The following is a 21424-nucleotide window of genomic DNA, read 5'->3' on the forward strand; positions in this document are numbered from 1 at the left end:
TGTTAAGATGATATCAATTCATTCTTTGTCTCCTAACTGCCTCTCGTGCTCCCATTATACAACACAGGTGAGTGTGTGTGTGTGTGTGTGTGTTTCTCCATTGAACTGAATGTCTCGCGTCAAGGTTTTAGCTTTGGTCTGAATTTTGCCTTTGAGACAGAATCGTGAGGGGAAAACAAAAACGAATCAATCTGAGACGGATACAGAGAGCCAGAAAGAGACAGGATTCCTCAAGTGCTTTGGGATTTTCCCAATTCCCACCTTACAGGCTCAGGCACAGAGGAGAAGGAGGGAGGGAGGGAGAATAATGGGAGGGATGCAAAGGAGGTGGGCTAAATAAGAGAGGAGGGAACAGGGGACACAGACAGAAGCAGGATTTAAAAAAAGAGTCAGACTCTTGAGCATAGAGTTGAAACAGGTGGTCAGAAGAGTCTGTGCAGATATGCTCTGCGTGTGATTGGAGCGTGTTGATTGGATAAAGAGTATGAGCAGCCTTTTAAAATAGATTAAATGCTCAATTTTCACCACTGCAAGTGTGTAGATGGACCTTTTTAAGCTGCTCTTTGGCTGGTGAGTATCATTTTGTCAAATAACTCCACTCTTATTATGTCTCATTATGTTATTTTTCTGTCACACTTTTTCTCACATTGTCTTCTTTCTTTGTGTGAAAAGAAAAAGCTGCAAATGGTTAATTTAAAGGATTAAATACATTTCTTTTGTAATAGCAAAGAGACATACTTTTAGACATTTATGGACATTTGGGATTATCAGAAGCTGTCCTTCAACCAAGCGTGATGAATTTCCACCGAATGTGATGAGATCATTGTAGCGTATGAAATGAAGCTGTACCTCTGTATGGTTTGAGCGATGGTAGAAAAGGTCAGCTGTATCTTTTTTTTTTTTTAAATTAAAATTTAAGCCATGTTTTTGACTGAGAAGTTCTGATGTCAGTCAATGTGTGAAATTGTGGCCAATGTGTTACAGGGGTAGTCAGTGAGAGTGTCTATAATGTGAATTCCTGGATATTAAATGTTCATCTACAATTTTCTGTAGTGGTCCCAGTAATATTTGCTGGTAAAGTGTACTGAAGTAGCATCACATGACATTTGAGTCAAAAAAAGGTTATAAATTGTTGCAAGAACAATACTTTCCACTCATATCTTGGGGTGTTTGATTTGAAAGAGAACTTATTTTAATTCTAATTATAATTAATTATCTGTTAACTCCCCCTGCTTTCATCTGTGTCACTCTGCGGATGTGTCTCGTTTTTCACTCTGCATTAAGTGTTTTGTCAGTGATTGTTATTTGGAGTGCTTCGTGCGCTCTCCATTACGCCTCTGTGCTTCTTTTTTCTGCCCCTTTCCCGGTCGATGATCATGGAGGCTGTGGTTGAAATTTGTAAATGAAAGTTTTGACTGCATTTTGGGTGCAAATTCAGGAGGCTTATCTCCTCCCAGTTATCACAGTTGCAGTCAAATCAAGCGCATTTGCAGAGCAACCACCCCACACTAAACAGCTACACATGTCTCATGTTTTACCTGCAAGACTCGTGTTTTAATGCTGTTGTTCATCGTTTGTGATGTGAAAACGTCAGAGAAATAAAAGTTTGTGTCCTGGTATTAGTTCAGTTATAAAATCCAAACACACCACAGAGTTTTCTCTCCTGCCGGCAGCTGACAGCACTGCCAGCCAGAGAGTCGATCACACTGGACAGTAGAGGAGGAGAAGTAGAGATGCTGGTATGTTTCTGTTTATACAGGAGTTTAGTCGACTTTACTGCATTTAACGTCAGAGCTCAGAGCATCAGAATGAGTATATTTGCTCACTCGGTGTCGCGCTACTGTTCTTTGCATCCATCATCTTGCATCGATTCATTTTTAAAGAGCAACAGCCAATGGGGAAACTCCAGCACTCAGCTGGCCGACCAATGATGTAACTTCATCACTCTCTTGATTGGAAAACAAGCCCAGAGAGGCTCTTGCATATTACATCAATTCTTATTATATGGCTAGATTAATAATTTGACTTTAAATACACTTAAAAAATGTTTAAGCAAGTCAGAAACATCTGCAGGCACTAACTGTGAAGGATTTTCATCACAAACTTCAGAGTGTTTCTGAAATGTCATAAATTAGTTTGATTAGAAAAAGGGGAAAAAATTAGGCAGTGTAAAGATGAAATGAAATAAAACACAGCTGTGTTATTGAGAAATTAATCATAAAATGTCAGTAATTTGCTTCAGGATCATATGAATAAAATGCCATGCTTAAATGTTACAGAAAAGCCATCTAGCAACAATTAACTGTTGTTAATTAAACCCAGCTAAATTTGTGACTGCTCTATTAACTAAATGTAAACACACCTGATCATGGCTGAATGAAAACTCATTAGCGTTTGCATTCCCCCTTATTAGTCCTTTCACCTCCACACAATAGGTTTTCAGTGACTGGAAAGCCACAGTCCGTGGGGAGTCACGTTATCACCTACTTTTACTCACAAGAGGCTACACGGTTGAACTCTGCTGCACTCCATTGTTGTGCTATTTGCATGGGCCGGTATGATAACGGTCACCTCCCTGATCTGTGGACAGAGGTGGAATGGCTCTCCTCATTTCACCCTCTGACACACACACACACACACACACACACACACACACACACCAGGGCAACCCAACCTAGCTTGCATTCCTCCCATGTTCACCTGATAAGTGCATATGCGTGGGTGTCTGTGTGTGTGTGTGTGCGTGTGCGTGCGCTTGTCTATCTGTGTGGCTCCTCTGTAGTCCTCCCTCAGATAAGCACCAGTACTTTTCTCCTCTCACTTCTCCAATCTTGGGGTCTTGGGCAAGAGCAGAAACAGAAGTGAGATGAATGAATGTAAATGATTGTGTTGAAAATAGATTTTCCACTGGAAGCCAGTAAATGCTTCTCTATGCATTTTCTTACTTAAATAGTTCTTGAGGTCACTGATAGCATTGCTCTCTCAGGAGCCATGAACTATTAGCTTCCTCTCATCCTTTTGGCCTTTTTAAATGTAAGGGACTTATTCTGAGTCATTGTCCTAATTAGGTGCAAAGATGGAAAGAACACTTCACATTTAGGAACTGCAGAGAGTGCCACTGGACCTTCCAGAAATAAGATAAGGTTGTCTTTCCTGCTCTGATGTAAGATGTGTGTCCCTCCATTACATCTTCTCACAGAAGCACTTCTTAAAAATAACTGCTGATAGGTTGACGTTTTTTATTTTCACTAGACAACACAGCACAGGAGGAGAATATTAGCAGCAGACTGTCATCCGCCTGCTGGCACTGTCTTTGAAATGTTAGGTTGGTCACATGATTTGTGGTGAAAGGCAGGGTCAGGGGTCACGGTGACGGATGTGGGCTTAAGATTACAGGCTTGGAGGGGGGGGTGTGGGGGCGGGTTAGGGTCAGCACAGTCGGGGTTGCCTTTCAAGTGGGCAGAGACAGAACACAAATCAAACGCTAAACTTTTTTTATTGAAGAAGGTTAAACAAGTTATTATCCAGTTGTCAGTGACAGAAGGAAACAACATGTTTAGAAAGCAGCGGTAGAGGTCTGACGGTGTACTTATCTGGACGACAGGCCGTGGAACGATGTGGAACACCTGGTACGGATGAACGCAGGAGAAATGGAGAAAAGATAGGACAGAGAGACTGAAAGAGAGTGGAAAGAATGTTGAGCTACAACTAACTATTATTTTCATTATTGATTAATCGTTTGGTCTATAAAATCTTAAGATGTCTTTTTTTTGTCTGACCCATGGTCCAAAACCCAAAGATATTCAGTTTACTATCATGTATGACAAATAAAAGCATGAAATCATCACAATAGAAAAGTTGAAAACAGCAAATTCTTTGGCATTTTTGCTTAAAAAATGACTAAAACAATTCAATTATCAAAGCGGTTGCTTATTACTTTCCTGTTTAATGGTTGCAGCTTTAGAAGAATGGTAAAATAAACTAGAAAAGACTAAGAACATTTATTTCAATGTGCTGGCTTGGACATTGCAAGTGCAAACACTGTAAATGGGTTAAAATGTCTTAAAATCTTGTGGTGTTTGTATGTGAAATGTTGTGTTGGAGTTGCAGTTTAATCACTTAAAGCAGTTGAATTATAAGCATTAAAAGGAGCTTATGTTTCATTTTAAGTTAAAATCATTGTAAACACTTAAAGCATTTGAAAATGTTGTCTCAGCCCTGTAGGTAGTTGATTTATCACTAAACAGAAAGTTATTGAAAGTAGTTGAATTGTCAGCGTTAGATTAGTAAGAGATAAAAGCAGCTGAAAGGTTAATCAAAGTCTTAAGTAGTGAAAGAAGCTGAAATGTCGTTTGACAAGTAAGCACTTAACAAAGTTGAAGTGTAACAGATGAAAGCAGTTGAACTATCAGCTGAATGTACAACACAGTTTAAGTCAGGTCTGCTTATTTTAAATGGTTTTCTTGTTCTTACATCAGGCAGAAACCCTTACATTTCTCTCTGTAGAGATGCCACGTCTGAGAGGACATTTGAGGACGTGTCCAGAAGGAACCTATCTGGCACCCTCTCGAGTACGACGTCACTCGGTAATGCCCCTCTTCCCAGGACTTCTGCGACAATGCCAAGTTGGCACCGTTAAGAAATGCTGTGGTGGGGATATTATGGCAGCATTGTAGCCTGCTGCAGTCCTCTGCTGTTCATTAGGGGTTGCTCCATCTTAGCTTGTTTGTGTTATTCAGAGAGAGCCAGAAGGAGAGCCACAGAGAAAGGTTTGCAGGAAGTAAGCCAGGGAAAAAAACTGTCAGCATAAAGGCTGGGCTTGCTGTTCCTCCATGCAGACGGTCAGGTCCATTAATGTGCAGGAACTCTAAAGGGAGGAAAGCCACAGTGCTGCAGCCATTCAGCTTGAGCCAAACACACACAACCAGAGACTCCTGCTGAGGTTTCTGCATCCACAGTCTCAACTGTGCTTGCGGCTCTGATGTCATCTCAGAGCAATTCCTTCCCCTCTTCTCTTCCAAACCCTGCTGTCTGCTGGGGGACCCCCCACCCCAGCCCACACATGCACACACACACACACACACACGCTCACGCTCACACTCACCACACATTCTATATCCTACCATCTATATAAACCCTGCGTTAATAAAAGACTTGGAAATGGACTTGATACCTCACTATATCACATTACTCTCCCTGGCACAATGTATACAAAGCCTGTTTTGTATTGTAAGAATACCGCTCAGAGTCATTAGGAGCTTTTGCACTAAAGCATTTTTGGGGGGCCTGTGGCTGAATAAGGCTTGGTAATGGAGCAGTGGGAGAGCTGACAAAAGCACCCCCGCCTCCCCCTCTCTCACCAGCCTGGCTCAGATTGTAGTGTTTAAACACATAAGGTGACAAGGAGAGCTGTTTGTCTTAACAGTGTGTGTGCGTGCGTCTGTGTCTCCAAGGCTATGGGAAGACGATTAAGGGCATGACTGGAATACATTGTGGAGTCAGAGGTGTCATTAAGCGAGTGGTGGAACAACTGTGTGGGTTGCCTGTGTGTGTGTGTGTGTGTGTGTGTGTGTGTGTGTGTGTTTCACTCTTCCAATCTTAAAACGCAAACAAGTGTCTTGAGAACTCTATCCTGCTTTGTGGCAGTGTCCAAACATTGCATTGGTTTAAAGACTACAAATTTTAAAACAAACAAATTGATTTTATTTCTATATGTGACTTTGAGGTGGATAAATGGACTGATAAATTCCGCTCTGCACTACTTTCAATGCATTCCCTTTTATCCCTGCCACCCTCTTTCCGTCCTAATTCTGACTTGCCACCGCCACTTGGGTCAAGATTTAAGCAACCATTCAATTTACCAACCCCTGGAATCCGACTTGCATTCGGGCAGGCGTCCAGTTAAGCCGCGGCTGCTCGGGTAGACAAATCAGATTTCTCTATTCTTGCCACTGGAGGCCCTTCTGTTTCCAGTGAGAAAGTCTGACAGGGAGTCAGCTGGGGCTGCAATAGAAAGCATTCACACTGAGATCCAGACTCATAAAGGCATAACCAGTCGTGGGCAGATATGTCAATAGGGTCCTCTTAGAATGCAGGTCAGAGACGAAGCTGACCTCAGGGGTTGAGGAAGGATAAGGAAGAAATGCAGGGGAGAGGGGGGAGGGAGGAGGGGGGGAGAGAGTTGAGCACGCACATGAAATGTACATACACACACACACAGTGAATATGTGGGTAAGGGGGGGGTGGTAGTGGCCAGACAGGCCGTAGGGGCGAAGGCTGGTCCCCTGATGGGTGTCTTTCAGTGTGCCCAGGCTGGGCGGGAATGAGATGTGACGGGTGTGAAATGGTCCTCTCTCTCTGTGACCCAGGCCCCTGCGAGGTCCAGCCTGCTAACACTGTGGCTTTGTCCTTCACATTCTCAAAGAGCCTGTATATCAAGGGGATCGTAATGACTAAGCTGGATATGTATGAATGAATGCTGTAGGAACTCTGATGGCATCATTGATGACATTCAGTTAACATTTTTTTGTAACAATGGGGATGGCACAAGACATTTTTTAGATGGGAATTCTCAATCTGGGATGCCTGATGACAGTGATTTGTGTAAGTGAAGGTAAACTAAGTTGTTTCAGGATATGGAGCTCCTGATCTGATATCTAAAACTTCTTCTTGTGATGCCCTAAGCCACTCTAGTGTCTTGAGAAAATATGTCACACATGAGATTTTTTTTTTTCACCCCCCACAAAGTGCATTTACTTGTAAAACTGTATGCATTCGATTAGATCATTTACTGAGCTGAGCACTTTTCTGTGATTAACCAACTCTTGTCAGAGATGATGACATCCATTTTGTTTGCTGGGAGAGAACAGATGGGCAGCATTGGCAGAGGAATGTCACACCGAATGCAAATATAGCACCTTGTTGTTTCTGTGTTTGCGGCTGTTCTGACTGTTCTTGCTCTTTCGCTCTGCTTTAAAAGAACGCACATCTCATTGGTGGATGATGACGATAATGGTTATCTTGGTTTTGTTTTTTTTTTCCTTTTCTTGCCAGGAAGCAGAGATTCATGCATGAATCTGTAGACAGATTGGAGACAGACTATCAACCTGCCTCCCATACTGTTTCTTCACAGCTTCAATTCATTTCAATTAGTCTAAACTGGTTGTTTTTTTTGTCTTCAAAATGAAAGTCACACTTAATATTTGATCCTTGAGACAGAAGCTGCAGGTTATTGCCATGGATCAACTATTGTGCCTTTCCTTTTTCTAATTCCTTCAGATGAGAATCAAGTCACATTTCACTCTGCAGAGGTACACATGTAGGTGGGTTTAGGGTGAATAGAGACATATTAAACACATGTTGTCTTGACAACAATGTGGGCATGTGGAGACTGTCGGGCATTGTCACTGGAAAAATTATCCTTCAAGGTATGGTGGAAATGTCTGTCAAAGCAAGATAGTGTGCAAAAAACAACCTTGGTCTTTTGTTCATCTTGATAGAGAAGTCATGTGTGAAAGGATGCAACTCAACTTCTGATTTTAACACATCACCCTGACGACGCCATTACAGACTTTATCACAGTTCCTGTGTTTAGCACAACTCGGCTTTCTTTTTTCTAGCACAGTACAACATGCTGTGTTATATCATCCCTCTCACATGTGATTTCATCTACCTCCTGTCTTTTAGTCTCTCTCTGTTAAGATGTCTTTTCAGGTGCTAAAGTCTTTCTCATGCGCACTCAGCTGAACAATGGTAGTAATCTACCAAATGTTTCTGGAAGGAGAACTTGCACATGTGACTAAAACTTCAATTAGAGCTTAATAATGCAGATAATGACAGGGTCAGCCAAGGGAAGGCTGGATTTTAGATCCTCCCACTACAGCTATTATGGAGAAGGGAAAGGGAGATATGGTAAGGAGAGAGACATGGGAAGTTAGAAAGAGACTCCTTTTAAAAAAGGTTGATTTTTTTTTTTTCAAACGTCTTCCAATGTGTGGTTTTGACATTTGAATAAAAGACAAGCAGAGCAGCAGAGGGAGGAAGAATTCTCCTGACAAATGGTTTGGTGTGTTTGCCACGTCGCTCCAGCTGACTCATCTCCTCTGTCCGCCTGTTGTTGTTCCTGCTGTCTTGAAGCTGCTGGTGAGGAGCTCTGAGAATACATCAATATCATATCCTTTTGACTGTCGCTGCCATTTTTTGCGTTTCTGGAAAATATGTTGGAATGTGAGTAGATGCTGTTCTGTTGTGAGAAGTCTGTCACTGCTGACATTCGACATGCAACCTGAGGCCACCGGCAGCCAGGTTTGGTAACCCGGGGATGACCTCTCTAACGTGACATGCCTTTTACTGCAGCAAATTACGACACGCAGAGATTATGTGGAAGCTGTGTCATATTTAGATGTTTCTTTTATTTGACTCTTCTAAAGTTGCTGTCTTTCCATCTCTCACGACTCTCCATTCCTGCTCCTCAGATCCAGAATGCTGAGAAGAGGATGAATCCTTCAGGTCATCTGAGACATCCACGTGTCTTTGCCGCTGTCCCTCCCCGACAGCCCTCTCGTCCCACTGGGGCACCATCTGTTTCCCCACGCTCGCCCCCTTGCCCCAGCCCGGGTCCCTCCCCCCTCCCCTGCCCCCAGTAGTGGCCACCCCAGAGGGGAGGAAAGGCGAGCCAGCCCCTGTAAATATGCCTGGATGGAGGTCTCAGTGGCGTCTCGTCCTGTTGAACTCCCTGACCTGTGGCCTGGAGATCTGTGTGGCAGCTGGGATCACATACGTGCCCCCGCTGCTGCTGGAGGCTGGAGTGGAGGAGCGCTACATGACCATGGTGCTAGGTAAGGACCTGGGAGATAGGGGGCTCTGGTTACCAGGCCTCATTACTACCTCCATAGTGTGTGTGATGTGTGTGTGTGTGCAAGTGTGCACATGCTTAGCTTCTGCCTCTTTCTCTCTCACAGATCTCATAATTTCTTTCTCTCTGTCCCTTTCTGACAGGGTATTCATTAAACATGAAAGGCAAAGGTGGGCCTTGCCCCCGTTCACATGCACACATGTGTACACTTCCTCTCACTGAACAGCTAGGATTCAACTATCTCCTCTGTGGCTTGTTTACTGACCACATGAGTGATTGTTTCTCATCCGAGATTTTCAAATGATAGATTTTTATGGCCCTTGAGTGCCTTTTAATCATTTTGCATAGTGAATCATCATGAGGCTGAAAATAGATAAGACTGTGGTTACATTAGAGCAATGATACAAATCGAAAATAATTTCATCAGTTGCTAATACACTTATGAGACCACTGTAAATCAAAATAGGATGTACCCTCCAAAGAATGTGTTTGTAAACTAGTTTGATACATAAAGATGTGACCTTGTCCAGCACTAGTCAAGTTTAGCATAGCGGTGGGGGATGTTGCCTCTGGGCTTCTGTCTTCTTTACCATTCAGGTCATAAAAACACAATTGAGGCCATTACACAGATTAGTAGCCAAATCACCTGTTGAGTTGTTGAGGTGGTAATCAGGCACTAATTGAAAGGCAGCAGGAGAGCGAACTGCCTGAGGAAGAACCACAATCTCCAGACAGACTGACACTCAGTTACCAGTTTATTAGGTACAATTTCATTTTTTATTTTGAAAGGCTTGTTCATTGGGCTTTTACTGAAAAAATATACAAATACATACTGATATTTGTGTTGTCCAACATAATACACTGCACAGTGCACACTTCAAGTACCTAAAAATGAGTTAAACCAATCCAGTCAGCTCATCAACTGTATAGCTCACAGTGTATCACAGCTCAAAAGAGTCAGTCTGAGACTGGAACTGGCAGAAAAAAAAATCAAAAGCAGTTTTTACTAGAGACACTACTAAAAAGTAAAAAAAAGTGCAAGAGGTTAAGAATGACGGTTTTGGGGTATCGTGGTTGTGTGCTGTGGTTGCAGCATCCCCGGGTCGGTCCAGCCGAGGAACTGTGCTCCATGTCATTCCCCTTCTCTCTTTCTCCTCATTTCCTGTCACCTCGTCTACTAAAAAAAAATGCTGCTGGAAATTATTTACAGATGTGGACAATCCAGATGGAGTGTAAACAGTAAAAAAGTTTAAAAATCCATCATGTAAGCAGCATGTGTGTCAGTCCAGTATGCTCTTCTACTGTTGTGTCTTAAAGGTGCAGTGTGTAGGATTTAGTGAGGTTTGGTGAGGTTGCTGATTGTAACTGGAAGTGTACCTGCCCCCTATGTAGATATAAACGGCTCATTCCAATGATTCTTCTTTTGAGGTGTTTATACACTAATCAAAACACACTTATGAATATTATGTTCCGCTTCTGCCAAGTTTGCTCTGCTAGATGTCACTAAATTCTACACACTGCACCTTTTTAAGGGGAAAAGTTGTAGAGAGATGAGAGACATCTTTATGGCATTATATCACATTTGCTTGACTTCAGAGTTTTAAGCTGCTGTAGTATCTTTCAGTTTGCTGCTGAACCAAAGAAATTAGATTTTCACCATAACCTAGTTTAAAGTATTATTCAAAGGCATCAGTTGGTGACAAACACAGGTGATGGATGCAATTAAAGCAAAAGAGATGCCACATAATCCGTTACAATACTACAGCTCATAAGCTTCAAATATGAAGTTTGTTGCTTTACAGAGAGGTGTTGGTTCAACTCCAGTATTCATTATTTTATGTGTGAAAAAACAACTCCTTACAGCTACAGCTTCAATATACCAAGGAGTCGAATCAGGCATAGTCTCAAACTCTGAACATTGTATATCTCCAGTCTTGAATAGTAAATACATATTATCTTCTACCTTAAAACATTTCAGTAATATTGTTTTTTTTTAAATAACTGTCCATTATCTAGGAATACCTAGGAATTCTGGGAAAAGCCATGAAATGTAGACTATTTTCTGCCTTGTGGAACAGCACACCACAAACACACTCTGCAGTAAGTGCAGCTGATGACTGCACCATTATGTCTGGCTAACATATAATTCAGTTTGGCTTCTGGTGGTGTATTTGTGGCTTCAGTGGCCCCAGACCTTTCAATCTAACAATAGTCATCGGCTATTTGCCAAAATTATTTGGTACTCCTTCTAACATTAAGACAGATATGTTTCTTGGTTATCTTGGTGCTCTCACAAATTAGTGGCATGTGTGTACATCCACACAATTAGCATCACCCATATGGTATATATTTGTACACTGTAACTGAGTTTTCTTGTAAGCGATGTGAATAGTTGCATTATCCTGTCAGCCCAAATGGCATCCACGTGGTCGTCAGTAAAAGCATCTCTTTGAGACATTGTCTTGTGACCATACAGATGATAGATACAATTCCACCAAACTAAAAGACTCCGTGTGGATGACAGAAGTGACTATTCAAATATAAAGATTAAACAATCTACACTTCTACTGTTCCATTTCTCAGCTGCCGGTGATATGAAGAAAAATTATTTCATTGTGGAGTTCCTCCCAAACAGCCCGCACTGTAAGCCAATCTGGAAATGGCACTCAACTTAATTCTCATCTCCCTTTATTATAATGGAGTGCCTGAGTGTTATTTGAATGAAGACAGATATTGTGTCTTGGGAGGCTTAAAGCTAATTTCCCCAAGCAGTAGTGTCAGGTTCTCAGATGGCCGCTTTCTGCTTTATCTAATAGCCATTTGTTGGCTGCTTCATACCCCAGTTGTTACTTTCTTTCTCTAGTTTCCTCTCTGTGAGTGGAGGACATATTCAGTGCTTTTTAGCACCATGGTGTCCATTACTCATGTTTTGAAAGTATATTTAGGTGTGTATTTAAGTAACAAAGCACACTGTGGAACGTGACACATTTCATATTGGGTTAGCTTAGACAGCACACTGATTTATGTATGAGTCTGAAAACACGAGCTGGAAAGCAGCTTGCATTGAATTTAGAGACTGGGAAGCATGCTTTGGTGTGTGTGTGTGATATATTGTAATTGAAGAGAGAGAGTAGAGAGCAGCTATTGAGTGGGGAGAGTGTGTGTGTGTGAGACAGTAAGTCTTACAGCTATAGATGGTGAGAATTGTTATGATGGCCCTCCACAGCTGCAGCAGGAAGAAATGTGCCTGGCTGCAGCCAGCTTGTCTGTCTTTCTCAGATTGCCCGTCTGTCTGCCTGTCTGTCTGTCTGTGCTCTGCTATTTCCCTTTCCGTTCTGTTTCTTTGTCATGAAGGGTTTTGCAGTGTGCTTCGACGCCAAACATAAATCTTATCGACCTTCTTCTTGGTTTCAGTGTCTTGTCAAACTGGAGAAAGAGCATAAATAAGATTGTGGTTGATTTTTGATGAGCAGATCCCCCTATTCTATGTTTTACCAGCACTGGCATGAAACATTTAAAAAAAAGAAGGCAGTGGAAATGTGTTATGTGGTCAGAAATGTATCCAGCATCTTCTTAAGTCTTACACATAGTGCAACAAAATAGTGTTTGTCTGTAATGAAAACTCCACAGGGTACCTCTTTGAAATGCCAAACTCTAGCCTCAAGATCAGGTCACTTTAGATATTGCGTGTGTATCTGCATGCAAACACCCCATGTGTCATGTTGTGTTTTAATTAGCCAGACTTGGCCACGTGTGGAGGATGAGCTGATGGTGGGTTACCTTCAGGCAGCAGGCCATCTGTAGGATCCATCACCAGCATTCAGTGATGATGGCACTTCATCCCCTGGTAGGGCAGCAGCAAGGAGGACCTGACAGTACTAGTAGAAACCAGGCTGAAAAACACCAGACAGCAAGACCTTCTTGTGCTCTTAGTAGCTTTTATAACCTAAAGCTTAATACACACGTTTTTTTGTGTGCAATGCTGTGAAAATCAACAAGTAAATGATGAGTGGAAATACAGCGTACGATTTAAGGTCTTCATACTTAATTGATAAGTGTGACAGTGTTTTGGAAAGAAAATACCTTATTCCTCTCATGCAGTTTCATTGTCTGCATTGCTTTCAGAGGACATGGAATTAGTCCATGTCCTCTATGTCTTCTCTCCACTACGTATGTTACACTGGTGATTTCTTTGGTGTGACCTTTGTATCCCTGGTTCTGTCCACAGGTATTGGTCCAGTGCTTGGTCTTCTGTTCATCCCTCTGATTGGCTCAGCCAGTGACCACTGCAACAGCAGTTATGGCAGAAGGCGGCCTTTCATCTGGCTGCTGTCTCTGGGAGTCCTTGTGGCACTTTTTATCATTCCCCACGCTGATGTCCTGGCTGCACGCCTTGCATGGGGTGGGCGTACTCTCCAGGTAGGTTTGTGATTGTAATTTTGTTGAATTCAGAAAAAACAAGAAGTTAACTTGTGTGCTACCATGGTTATGATTCACACTTAAGTGGTCAACTGTCCCATGGCAATTACAGTGGGATATAATCCAATTGTAATTTGGACGTTTGGCATCTTATTGCATTGCTGAAGAGCCCTTGAGCAAGACACAGAACTTGAGACTGTTCAAGTTCTTTTGAAAAACAGTCCTGTAGGTTAGTATCTGAAGATGTAGATGAAGTGTAAAAAAAAAAAACAAGAACCCAAATACAAAACCCTGTTATATGTGGACTTGGCTACTTTGCTTTCTTACTTATCATTAAGGGGAAGAGAATTTCAAGAAGACCTGATCAAGTTTAAAAATGAAACTTTCTTCAATGTCATTGCTTCTTTCCTCCAGGTGGGTTTCCTTATCCTTGGTGTGGGGCTCCTTGACTTTTGTGGACAAGTGTGCTTCACACCATTGGAGGCGCTTCTATCGGACCTGTATCGAGACGAGGAGGACTGCGGCCAAGCCTTTGCAATGTTCTCCTTCATGGTCAGCTTGGGAGGCTGCGTGGGTTATTTGCTTCCAGCACTGGACTGGAGTCGAAGCCTGCTCTCTGTTTACCTAGGAGGCCAGGCCGAGTGCCTCTTCTCTCTCCTCATCCTCATCTTCATCTCCAGTGTGCTGATCACCATGAAGGTGTCAGAGGAACCCTCTTTTACCAGCAGTGGCTTGGTGGGGTCTGGATCTTTACTGGAGCCCGGGGCTGGAGCGATAGAGACCGGCCGGTGCGGCGTGCCACGGTCATGCTGCTACCTGCTGAAGTGCAAGCTGAGGCTGCTGAAGTCTGGACCCGTGCTGTGCTTGCTGAGAACGTGCTGGTCCATGACTCCAGCCATCTACAGGAGCTACTGCCATGTCCCAAGGGTGATGAGGCAGCTGTGTGTGGCTCAGCTCTGCAGCTGGATGGCTGTCATGTCCTTTATGCTTTTCTACACAGACTTTGTGGGGGAAGGCCTGTACGAGGGCGTGCCCAGTGCAACACCAGGAAGTGTGTCCAGGCAAAGATATGATGAAGGTCAGATTTCCTCTTTATTCAGTTTATTGAAAGTTTATGTGTTGCTGTAATTTTTCTTCTCTTGAAACAATATTTTGTTTTAAATATGTACTTAGCTCATTGTTGTATACACACTAGATATTATGAGCTAATGCATTGATTAATGACTCTAAAGTTCATTTTGTTCCGACACATTTCACAATTTGACATCACCGCCAAAAATCACTTAATTACTCAGTAGTGTATTATGAAAGAGACTTCCATTGCTCTAGTGAGACTCAAGACATAGCTTACACTTCTGTCATCACGTCTTTACCTCCACCACCTGAACACACAGCTGGTTCAGGGTCCGTCCTGGCCGTGCTGTCTGCTCTGTCACAGCTGGGCAGGATGCACTCACATTCCTTGGGCACAGGTGGAAGACAGAGCCAAAGCCTGTGTTCCAGCATGTCCTCATGCCTTCTTGCTGCCCTCATTTAGGCTCTTGTGAAGGTGTGGGACATATTGAACAAAGACCTGCCATTAATGTAGACTCTTAATACAAGACTTCACATTTCGGTAGTAATGCTACTGAACAACCAACAAATCCTTTGGATAAGTATGCTTGAGCTAATGTCAAGTCAATCCAAGGCATTCCAGGTATTACTTTCCACCCCTGCACTTCAGGAAATCGTAAACAAAAACAGACAGGCTTTATCCTTTCCTGTTCCTGCTCTGTGAATGTGACAGAGTTGTCACTAATCCTGCAAGACAGTTGTATGGCTATTGGCTGCATCTTTTATCTATGCTTGCAAATGCTTAGCAGTATGAGTCTACCGAAATATAACCTTTTAGCTAGACCAGATGCAGATACAACTGAATAAATGTGTTGTCAGTGACGGATGAGGGCCGTGCATGCTGGGAAGACGTCTTTCTTCGGTTTATTTTACCAGACAGCATCTGAGAAAGAACAGTAGATGGGAAGAATGGAGCTGAAATAAACAGATGTGAGGTAGACCATCTTGAGACGTTGCAGATTTGTTAACATAGTGGGCTATGTGTGAGTGAAGTGTTTTTAGTCTCCTTTTGTTTACTGTTCAGTCAAACTTTCTATCTTACACCCTGTTTCAATCCCTTCCTTCGGCTCTGCCATTATCACTCTTAACTTAATGATGTACCTTTCACCATCCCCTCTCATTTTATCAATCCCTTCTTACTACCGTCCACAAGTTCCACCTGCTTTCTCATCCTTTAATCCTCCTCACCCTTTCCTCTCTCTCACCATTCTCCCTCTTTCCTTTGAAATTTTCATTCATCCATCCATCCACATTCTTTTCTCTCCCTTCTCTCTCCACTTCTATCTCCCTCCACACTTTGTTTACTTTTTACTTTTCCTCTGTCTCTCCTCCCTGTGCTTGCTGGACCACGAGGAATGTCACACTCACAAAGAATTAATGTCAAGGAATCAGCACACAAAGAACATGTTCATTCAAGTCAGGTAGACGGCCAAAGCACACAATTTTGAGGTCTGTCTGAGTCGCGTTTGTTTAATCTGAAACACAGCGTATGCTATTAAACCAAATCATTCAGCCTGCAGATGTTCCTCTGCATGAAGGTAATCTGCTTTGTCTCTAGTTTCATAATTACATGGACAGTTTTACTTTATTACAGTCAGGGTGTAAAATTAACTTTTTTGTCCACCAGCCAAATGGCAAGAATTTTACTAGCCAGTCAATAGATTACCATTGTTTGTTGGCTGGTGAGTAAAGCAAATCTACCAGCCATTTGCATATTTTATCAGCATTTGGCGGGTGGCTGGTGTTAATTTTGAGCCCTGATTACAGTAACTGCTAATATTTTGTGCTAATCTTTTCTATTGTGGCAGGTTCCAATTCAAAGTATTTATCTGTAAAGCTTTTACTACAGACACAGCTATTTTTCCATACTTAAGGCAGCGGTTCACCTTTGCACAGATTCAGTAGTATTCTGGCTCAGTCCCATATCTCTGTTGGCTTAAATTTCAGTCCTCATTAGCTTCTGTAGTGTTTGTAAAGTGGGCTCAGGCAGCTTTGCTTTCCAGAAGTAATATGATCCACATACTCCTTTCACACAAGTCATTCTCTGCTCTACTGCTGAACTTCTGACCCATACTGTTCACCAAGAGCAAACTGAGAGATCAGGCTGATAGCAGGCTGAAATAAATAAAGGTCCAGACATGTAGTCGGTCCACCTTCCATGGATTTGTGCTAAAATTTAAGAACTTAATTAAGGGGTAAAATGAATATTGGTATTAAGAGAGAACATTATTTAAAAGGGAACAATTTTCTCATAGCATTTAAAATCCCAGCTTCTTTAAAATTTGTCATTTTTGAAAACTGTTGCACTCTGTGACTCTGTCAAAAGATGGAAATTTTTATTACCATCTAATTGAAAGACAGAGTTCAAAGGGAGAACATAAATACACTCATGATTGTACTGTACTGGAGAACTAAACCAACATTTAATTTATTTCTTTATGAATAGCAGTTTCAGTCATTAGTACATAGTGACTGTGTCACATATTGGTTACGTTTTCTTAAGCTGTCATGTGCATCGTGTGAATGTAGCACCTTAATTTTGTGGGTAGAGATTTTTTTTTATCAAATACAGAAATACATAAGAAAATTTAAATCTAGACTAGTACCAACTGTTAATGTGTTTATTTGGGAGCTGAAAACATGTTGACTCCATGCAGCATGAAACATAAATTAATCTAATTTTGCTAAGCAGTCTGCAATTCTTCCTCTGTTGTTTGAACTTCACATTCCACCTCGGTTAGTTGGAGAGACCTCATCCAAATGCTTATTGTCTGGCTGGCTGACTGGGCCAGACTTGAGCCAGAAGGCACATTGCCTCACTAAACACGGACCGGCCTGTGTGTCTCATCCTCTCAGGCTTTTCAAGGATTTATCTAAGGTTAATGGTGTCTTGATGGTCCAAGTCAGTCAACCCAAACAATGTGTCCATGCCGGAGAGCTCTGTGAATGTCTCACCTACCAGATCTGTGCCTGTGTGTTTATGGGCTTGAGCAGACACAAGGGTTTCTAGCTCACCAAATAGCAGTTAATGTATCACAGTTTAAACTTAGCATACAGTAGGTTTAGCTGTGTTCAAGCATGCCATGCACCTTTTTCTAGATGTGGCCTTTGATGGAAATTACTTGGTTTGTGTGAGATAGTTTCTGTCTCTGATGACAAAACTCCAACTGTGTGATGTATACATCTATACAGAGGATGTATGAGAGAGGCTGGGAGCTTCATAGGCTCTGCTGGGTGTGATAAAAGTTCACATTGTTCTTTCAGGTATCCGTATGGGCAGTCTGGGCCTGTTCCTGCAGTGTGCTACCTCAACCTTCTTCTCCCTGGTCATGAGTCATTTGGTTCGCCATTTTGGCTCAAGGTGGGTCTACCTGAGCAGTATGGTGAGCTTCACACTCTCTGCTTTGGTCATCTGTTTGTCCAAAAGTGTGGTCCTGGTCACAGCCATGGCGGCCCTCACTGGCTATGCATACGCCACGCTGCAGACTCTGCCCTACACGCTCACCTGTTACTACCACAAAGAGAAAGAGGTAAATATAGAAGTAATAAGTTTACACAAAAGGAAAGTTTGTTGAAAAAATCTGTATGTTTGTTAATTAATTCTTTTCTTGTCTCATTTCAGGTCTATATGCCAAAAAGGAAAACCAAAAGCGTGCATAAAAATGGTATTACACCCAAGCGGGACTCTGTGTATTTGACTCCTGTGGAAGAGGAGAGTGGACTAAACCACAAAACGGGGGCCACCTACGGACATGCCTTCCTCAAACAGGACGGTTATGAGTACTTCCCCAGTCCTCACAGCCAGAACGGCTCATCTCACAGCGCCGGTGGAACCGAGCAGGAGGAGGCGGAATCGGGGTATGAGAAACGTGGCGTGGGCTTGGACTTTGCCATCTTAGACAGCACCTTTCTCCTCTCTCAGGTTTTCCCCACCCTCTTCATGGGCATGATCGTTCAGTTCGCACAGTCCGTCACTGCCTACATCGCCTTCTCCGCCATCTTCGGGACTGTCGCCATCTACTTGGCCAGTCAAATTGTCTTTGACCAAAAGGACCTCAAAAGCTGACATGGGAGTGATGATGGAGTCACAAATGTCAATCAAGTCATTCAGGTTCCATGGGTGGAACTCAACAATGCACTACTGTTCCCAGAATGCCTTGCTTTTGTACCATGTGTTTGCTTTTGAGAAAAGCGCTGCGTTGAGGAAGTGTGTGTGTCTGTCGGTCAGTGTGTGGCAGGGTATGAGAGAAAGTGGGTAACGAAGGAAAATATGTCACCAGAGATATATTGTCTGGCAGTGACATGCAGTGTCAGTTACAGCAGGAATTGTTACCTGAAGAGTCAACACCAACTGTGTGCTCAGGTCAGGTGTGGTACTCTCTGTACTGAACACTATTGACTTCTAATAATCTCTCTAAAAGTTTTGTTGTGACATCTTTTCTGTCCATCGTCCTTTTCCTCAGGTAGCACCAAACAGATTTACTGTAGAACTCATCAACCTCTGATACACTGCTACTCACTTTTTATGGTTTTTATCCTCAGATATCCACAGTTTTTAAAAGTATTTTGTTTTGTACACAGCGTGTCAAACACAGTGCTTGTACAGACTCATCTGCAGTATCACTATGCTACTCTGGAGACTGGTCTTCTTACTGAGATGGGCTTGTCTTTCCTCACAATGGTAGAAAGGATAGATCAACGCAATGTTTCTACCCATTTAGAAAATAGAATTACAAGTGGGACCATTGGACTTGTCCATCCAGCATCAAAAACAAACTATAGTGATCTTTTATTGTGATTCCATAAAGCTAAGGGGACCTTTGAAAGATAGATTTTTTTTAAATGGTTAAAATATTCTGACTTTTAGTCTTCTAAAGCTCCAAAAACACTGGATCCTACATTTCCCATAATACAACTCATAAGTGTATTTCATTAGGCCTTCCTTGCCTGTGAAATGCCATCGTCTTTCACACTCCATGCCCTCGGTTTGTAACATGTTTTCTGTCAGATATTTTGAAGTGTCAAGCCTAATCCAAGATAACTATAATGACATCATCAGGGTCATTTTCTCAGACTTAACAAAGCTCCTTAAGAGCCACAGAAGGTGTTTTACAACCGTTTTCACAAGCCTAGTATGTGTAACATTGGTGGAATACCCCTTTAAAAAATCACCTGTGCTATGATTCTGGCCCCATCTAGTGTCATTTATTAATTAATGAACAGTTTTACTGTAAATATCTTGTATACAAATTTACTGTATATCCCTATGGGAATGATGTTATGCAACCTGATGAGGTGCGGTTATCGACTGTGGTGGTTTAACAATGAAGCTGTTTACTTGGAACTGGAATACTGCATCAAACGTCCTTTTGTAGTAAGATAATCATGAGCGGTCAAATCTAGTGGACTGCTCATCCCGTCCAACTCTGCGTCTGATCAGGACAGTCGTCTCAGGTTAGTGTCCCACGCTGTTTATATGCCACTGATAAAACACTTTCCCTGCTGCCTAAACCCTCAAGTTTTACTGTATTTTCAAATGACAATCTAGGACATCCAGATGGACTTGTTATGTAATGTTGTATGTAAACATGCAGTGTGATGTCTGACGGAAGCCCACTTCATAGCACCCATTCCTGAAAGACCAAAAAAAGTCATGCAGTAAATGGAAACATTTGGTGACTGAAAATGATTTGAGAGTAGGCACTGTATATTGATGGGCTGAAGGCCAAGCTGAGTCGAGGTGTGTGTGCGTGCGTGTGTGTCTGTGTGTGTTTGTTTATACATAACATGGAGGATAGACAGTGAGAAAGCATGAGTAATATTTAAGTGTGAGGCAAATGAAAAGCGATATGACTTGAGTGTGTGCAGTTATAATAAACTGTATTGACTTTAGCCCATATGATGCGGTATCTTAAAATGTATCATGGCCTTCAGTGGAGCTTTTCAAATTGGCCAGTTGGTGTAAACACCACGCTGGTGTTGCAACCAGAAGGATCCTGAAGGATCTTATTGCCTGAGGTGCGCTCAGAATGGGGGAAGCAAAAACGGCAGAAGATTTGTCATGTTTACACGACTGCATAGAAGACTCAAAAACAACCGAATTATCCTTTTCACCCTGAAATGCACAGGAAAATATTGTTTAGCAGTAGCAGAAGTATCAGAAAAAGGTTGTTTTCAAGTGCCTGTACATTTTCAACATTTTTTGTACATAATGTATTTATTTATTATGCTTTTATTACAAAATAGTGCATATTAAACTATTGGCCTCTTTGGCATCTGTCATAGGTGCAAGGGTGAAGGCTGTGAAAAAGATAAATTATTTCTATAGATGTGGTATAGAAGCATCCTCAAAGCTATAATTTATTTTAACATTACCCACATTGTCCTGTAGCTCTGACAGCATCACAGAGCCTAATGCTGATAACTGCTGTCACTCACTATATGTATCAGATCAGCTGCAGATGAGAATACTCAATACTTAAAGTTACCAGATTCCCCCTGTGGACATAATCCATGTAGCCTGTATCAGCTGAAAACTTAATTCACGTCACACAACTGAGAGGCTTTGTGATTTTATTTTATTTTTTCCTCCCCCCTGGTGCAGCTGGTGCAAATACAGTAAGAAACCTTGTCATTTTTGTCAATACTGCTTTATCTGGGTCTTATATAACCACTTATTTCCTATCAGAGACCTGTTTTATTGTTTAATTTAACAGATAAAACTACAGATATCTTTAACTGAATGGGTGGAGTTGTTTTCAGTCCCTATTGCTCGCAACCAAATGTCCTGTTCGATTTAAGACAGCAAAGTGCCAGTGGCCAGTCTACCTTAAGGCCAGAAATCATTGTGTTCTGATGTCATTGATCAGTTGTTTTTTTTTTCACAATTTTAGTAATCACTGTCATTAATGCATTCAGCCATAACAAAAAAAATGTTTCTTTTATGTTGTACATCATCAGATTGTGTATAAATATGCAGTTACCAAACAGATTTTATACAAAATAAAACTGCATTGTGAATGAGATGTTGTCCTTGAG

General features: G+C 42.0%; 1 protein-coding gene across 2 annotated transcripts in view; it reads left to right on the forward strand.

Annotated features, from left to right (window-relative positions):
- The window catches only part of zgc:77158 (solute carrier family 45 member 3), a 32800-nt gene extending 11391 nt beyond the window's left edge, over positions 1-21409 (forward strand). The window contains exons 1-6 of one of the 2 annotated variants that reach the window (XM_067589060.1): positions 422-570; positions 8475-8837; positions 13083-13273; positions 13688-14351; positions 17651-17916; positions 18009-21409. In XM_067589060.1, coding sequence (XP_067445161.1) covers positions 8690-8837; positions 13083-13273; positions 13688-14351; positions 17651-17916; positions 18009-18452 — 1713 coding nt within the window. In that variant the 5' untranslated portion in view covers positions 422-570; positions 8475-8689 and the 3' untranslated portion in view covers positions 18453-21409. Of the gene's footprint in view, positions 1-421; positions 571-8474; positions 8838-13082; positions 13274-13687; positions 14352-17650; positions 17917-18008 lie in introns of those variants that run through there. The other variant, XM_067589059.1, reaches the window with a different exon arrangement.
- Positions 21410-21424: the final 15 nt, after the last annotated feature.

Source organism: Thunnus thynnus, chromosome 5, assembly GCF_963924715.1.
Source record: "Thunnus thynnus chromosome 5, fThuThy2.1, whole genome shotgun sequence".
Classification (NCBI taxonomy): Eukaryota; Metazoa; Chordata; class Actinopteri; order Scombriformes; family Scombridae; genus Thunnus; species Thunnus thynnus.